This window comes from Nyctereutes procyonoides, unplaced genomic scaffold (assembly GCF_905146905.1).
Source record: "Nyctereutes procyonoides isolate TBG_1078 unplaced genomic scaffold, NYPRO_anot_genome, whole genome shotgun sequence".
NCBI classification, from domain to species: Eukaryota; Metazoa; Chordata; class Mammalia; order Carnivora; family Canidae; genus Nyctereutes; species Nyctereutes procyonoides.
The window spans coordinates 974,605-980,573 of record NW_026575114.1 but is presented as its reverse complement, the minus strand read 5'-3'; the positions used below and the strand labels follow the sequence as shown (position 1 = coordinate 980,573).

Sequence of the window (5,969 nt, the reverse complement as noted above, 5' to 3'; positions counted from 1 at the left end):
TCTCCCTCTGGTAGCCGTCAGTTTGTTTTCTATAATTAAGTCTGTTTCTTTCTCTTTTGCTCTCACTTTCTTTTATTTTTTTCCCTTTGTGCATTTTTTGTTGTTTCTTAAATTCTTATAAATATATAAGTGCAATTGTATGATATTTATCTTTCTTGAACCTAATTGGCTTAGTATTATACTCTTTAGCTCCATCTATTTGTTACAAATAGCAATATTTCATTCTTTTAAAAATTATTTTAAATAAATTAACATATAGTGTATTATTAGTTTCAGGGATAGAGTTTAGTGATTAATCAGTTGCGTATAATACCTAGTGTTCATTCCATTAAGTGCCTTCCTTAATGTCCATCGCCCAGTATACCATATCCTCCCACCCAACTCCCCTCGAGCAACCCTCAGTTTGTTTCCCAGAGTTAAGTGTCTATTTTCGGGATGCCTGGGTGGCTCAGCAGTTTAGCGCTTGCCTTTGGTGCATGGCATGATCCTGGAGTCCTGGGATCAAATCCCACATCAGGCTCCCCGCATGAGCCTGCTTTTCCCTCTGCCTATGTCTCTCCTCTCTTTCACTCTCTCTCTCTCTGTCTCTCATGAATAAATAAGTAAAATCTTTTTAAAAAGATTTTATGTATATATATTTTTTTCTTTTTTGCTTAACATTTTAGATTTATTTTGCGTAGCATAATGCCTTCTAGTTTTATCCACATCATTGCAAATGGAAAGATTTCATTCCTTTTGATGGCTGAGTAATGACTATTCTTTATCCATTCATCTGTCCTTATGCATCTGCCTTTTTCCATATTTTGACTATTGTGGATATCGCTGCTGTAAACACTGGGGTATGTGTGCCCTCTCAAATAACTACGTTTGTATCCTTTGCCATTCTTTTATATCTATCTATCTATCTATCTATCTATCTATCTATCTATAGGTCTTAATATATATCATGATATATATTATATATAATATATAATACAATATTAAATAAATATATAATTATAATACCATATATAATTATATATTAATTAATAAATTATAAATATATAATTATATTATATATAATATAATATGTGATATAATATAATATATATATATATTAAGATCTATATATAGATATATATTATATATATCTTAATATATATTAAGATTTATCTATCATCTATGCCATTTATTTATCCATTCATCAATTGATGGACATTTTGGGCTGCTTCCATATCTTGAAAATTATAAATAATGATACTGTAAATACACCGGTGCATGTATCCTTTTGCATTAGTATTTTTATAAAATTTGGGTAAATGCCTAGTAGTGCAATTGCTGGATCATAGAGTAGTTCTATTTTAAAATTTCTGATGAACCTTCATGTTGTTTCCCAGAGTGACTGCACTAGTTTGCATCTCACCAATACTGCAGGAGGGATTCTTTTCCTCCATAGTCTTGCCAAAAATTGTTACTTCTTGTGTTTTTTACTTTAGTCATTATGATAGATGTGAGGTAATATCTCATTGTAATTTTCATTTGCATCTCCCTGATGATGAGAGATGTTTTTATTCATTTTTTAGTTTAAGTATAATGAACATTTAGCATTATATTAGTTTCAGCAACTGTCTTCTCAAGGCCCTTAATTTTCTGCTAACATTTTCTTTGAGATTTGTTTTGTTTTGCTTTTGGTTTATTTTTGTATTCTGACTACCACCTGATCCTATGAAAACAAGGTATGATTTTAGTATTAGTTTCTTCCAGGAATTGAAATATATTGTAGTTAATATTGTGGTATAGCAAGCTAATGCAAATGTTAGTGGTTTAAAATAATAATACTAATTTATTTTGCTCATAAAACTTGTTTAGGCAAAGTTTGATAGACACTTCATTTTTGTGTTAGTTGGGACAACTCAAGTGAATCTGTAGACTCATCTCCAAGATAACTTATACACATACATATTATTTAAATATATACATATGTAAAATTACACATACTAATACCAAATACTAATATGTATAAATATAAATTATATATACTTCTCTAACCATTTATCAGCATAAATTGTTTGATGAACTCATATTCTAATATTTGGATTACTCAACTACACTCCCATAAATAATTTTCAAATAACTGAAGCCTAAAGCATATAATTCTACATAATGCCTATTTTTACATTGTATCAATTTAGAATGAATTATGTTTGAGACTGATATGTGATATCATATTTGGCATTCATTCTTCAGTAATTTAATTCATTAAATTTAATTGAAAGAATGATGATTGAATGCAAATTTTCATTCTTACATTTCAGCTTCCAAGACCTGAAATTTTATTGGGAACAAAATCTCATAGTTATCCAAGCTACTGAACAGCATTTTTTTCTAATCCTTGGGTATATGTAGATTTGTTCTTTTGTTTGAGATGACGTGAGATAGTTATATAAATTAGACTCAGTAGTTCATTCAGATGTTAAAATTCAGAGTTTTGGAATTTTGACAAGAGATTATTTTAATTTGATTTTCTTCATTTTTAAAGTGGTATTTCCTTAAAACCAAAAGTTGTAGGCTATAGGTCCTTATTTTTTGGTTGTTGTTTTGTTTTGTTTTGTTGTGTTGTTTTGCTTTGTAAAATTTAGTACCCTAAAACTTACAACTCAAAAGTTGCAGAAAGAGTATAAATCTTCTCCCAGACCATTAGATTATTTCCTTAGTTAACCATAAAAGAAGGTGAGACCTTTAGCCCTAAGATTTTCCTTGTGATCAAAGATATTTACTTTTATTTTTATTTATATATTTTTATTTATATATTTATGTTTATAAATATATATTTTCTATTTCTATATGTTATATATAAATATATATAGAAAAATATATATTTAATATGTGGAAAAAAGGGGATTTTTGTTCTTACTCTGATGAATAAAGCTATTGTCTATGTTGATTTATGTGTTTAAATCTACCATGTGTGAATTATTTTAATTAATGTTTTTTTTTCAGATAGAGATGTTCCTTTCAATTATTCATGATTACTGTAATTTTTTTAAGTAAGATCTATGCCCCACATGGGTCTTGAACTCATGACCTTGAGATCAAGAGTTGAATGTTCTACTGACTGAGCCAACCAGTGATTACTACATATAAACAGCATTTAAATGTACACAGTTCAACCTACTTACCTTGTATATAATGATTTTTTAACTCACGTATACCCACAGAAAATGCTCTTCTAGAAAAAAAATTTGATAATATTTTCTATAAGATCTTTATGTATTTTGTTCCATATTCATGTAACTGTTTCTTTGAAATTTATTTTATAAAATTATATGAACCTAGTATATGCATTGCTTTTTTACAGATTAATTAATCACTCTTTAAATAATTCATCCTGAAAGTTATACACACACACATAGTTGATGTTGGCACAAAATGAACAAATCTTTTAGAACCTCTTAAAGAAAGAACTTTTTGTTTGTTGTTTGTTCTGTTTTTGGTTTCGCTTTTATTTTTTCCCAGCTCAAGTTATCAGAGTTGCCTGGGATACACAGTCTTCACTAAGGACATAAAACATGAAATGTTTTATTATTAGATGAAAGACATTTCAGAAAGTTATATACCTTATCTTATTTTAGGACTGTAACCTTACGATTTAGTTAATCAGCAAAACTGTGTGGCTTCAGTCTCAGGGAGGTCCTATTTTTGGTTTTATACTTGAACTGGTCCCTTTTAGGTTATTTATAAGTGAATTGGATATACAATCTGTGCCCAGGGCAGAAATTGAATCCCTGTTGTGTGGTTTTGCTGACTCTGGTAATGGTTAAAGTTTCACTTCTATTTTTTAATCTTTTTAAAGATTTTATTTATTTATTCACAAGAGACAGAGAGAGAGAGAGAGAGAGAGAGAGAGAGAGAGAGGCAGAGACACAGATAGAGGGAGAAGCAGGCTTCATGCAGGGAGCCTGATGTGGGACTCCATCCCGGGTCTCCAGGATCAGGCCCTGGGCTGAAGGCCGCGCTAAACTGCTGAGCCACCCAGTCTGCCCAAAGTTTCACTTCTTTGCAAGCCCATGAGGAGGGCCCATAGACATTAAAAGTTGAAAATTGCCTTTATCAATGTCTAGCATATCTTTTGCTTACAGTGCCTCAATCATTCACTCTTACTGCTGAGGTCCAAAGTCCAGAACAAAAATATTATAATGATGTATGCAAGCATGACAAATGTAAATTTTAATTTACCAAATATAAAAGAAATAGTTGTTTTATAAAACAGTGTGAACTGGGGATCCCTGGGTGGCTCAGCAGTTTAGTGCCTGCTTTTGTCCCAGGGTGTGATCCTGGAGACCTGGAATCGAGTCCCACATCAGGTTCCCGATATGGAGCCTGCTTCTCTCTCTGCCTGTGTCTGCCTCTCTCTCTCTCTCTCTCTCTCTCTCTCTCTGTGTGTGTGTGTGTCTTTCATGAATGAATAAATAAATAAAATCTTTTAAAAAGTGTGAACTGACCAAGTGAGAGCAAAATATATTGATAGAACACAAATTTTATAATCTGGATCCAGTTTGGCTTCTGCCAGTTTATCAAATTATTCTCACTGTAGATGTCCCAGAAAATGTTTCTCCAGCCACTTTCTCAAAGCCCCCTTGACTTCTTTATTCCTCACACTGTATATAAGGGGATTCAACACAGGTGTGAAGATGGTATAAAAAGCAGAGATCACCTTGTCATAGGCCACTGAATGGTAGGATTTGGGCCGCATGTAGATGAAAATTATGGCACCATAGAAAAGCCCCACAACAGCCAGGTGAGAGGAGCAAGTGGCAAAGGCTTTCTTCTGGGCTGCTGTGGACTGCATGCGGAGTACAGCAGCCAGGATGAGACTGTAGGAGGCCAGAATAAGAGACAGTGGGATCAAGAGCATCAGAACACAGCATACATACATGAACAACTCAAAAAACATAGTGTCAGCACAGGCAAGGCGCACAAGTGTGGGTGCCTCACAAAAGAAGTGGTTTATTTCCCGAGAATGGCAGTAAGGGAAGCTCAGAGTGGCACCAGCCTGCATCAGTCCATCTACTCCTCCCAGAAGCCAGGAACCTATGGTCATGTGCAAGCAGAGCTTCTGATTCATGAGGATGTGGTAGCGCAGGGGATGACATATGGCCACATAGCGATCATAGGCCATGGCTGCTAAGAGAAAGCACTCACCCCCTCCCAGTGTGAGAAACAGGAAGATCTGGGCTCCACAACCAGCAGGAGAGATGGACCCGGTGCCCATCAGGTAGTTGGCTGCCATTTTGGGGACTATGGTGGAGACCAGCATCATGTCCATGACAGAAAGCTGGCTGAGCAAGAAGAACATGGGCGTGTGCAGCCGGAGGTCCTCATGGATGAGCATGATCATAAGGGCATTGCCCATCAGGGAGGTGAGGAAGAACACCAGCACCATGGAAAAGAGGAACAAATGGATTGGAGTGTGTTTAAAGAGCCCTAGAAGAATAAAGTTTATATCTGTAGTGTCACTTGCATTTTCCATTGTTCCTGTCACGCCTGAAAGAAAAAGAATGATAAGGAAATGAGAGCTGCTTGAAAGAAGGTTAATCATTTACTTAAGAAGAGGTGATCAAATGAGAGAAAACAAAATGAGACTTGGGAGAATAATTATGTCTTTAATCTTTCATTTCCCAACAAGACGTTTGCTTTAGCATCCTATCACACACCCCTGTTGTTATTACACAGTATTTTTTAATCCACAGAAAGTCATATAACAAGTGTGTATTGCCATACACATTTCTTTTATTTCTATGTATCTTGTTAGTATGCCATACATAATTTAGTCATGGTGTTAGGAAATATTATATAATCCCAGTTTTCTTTTTTTTTTTTAATCCCAGTTTTCTAAAGTGTATGTACTTCTGTCTTCAGAACCTCATAATCATGCATTTAATTAATATTGATGTGATATAGCTCCTAACTATAACTTTTTTATGTTTCTC

The 5,969-nt window shown here is 33.8% G+C and overlaps 1 protein-coding gene across 1 annotated transcript; it reads right to left on the bottom strand.

The window, feature by feature from the left end:
* Nucleotides 1-4,564: 4,564 nt before the first annotated feature.
* Nucleotides 4,565-5,509, bottom strand: LOC129515019 (olfactory receptor 2T33-like). The gene has a single exon (XM_055333719.1). It carries the CDS (start codon nucleotides 5,507-5,509, stop codon nucleotides 4,565-4,567), a length of 945 nt encoding a protein of 314 aa, XP_055189694.1.
* Between the last annotated feature and the right edge of the window lie 460 nt (nucleotides 5,510-5,969).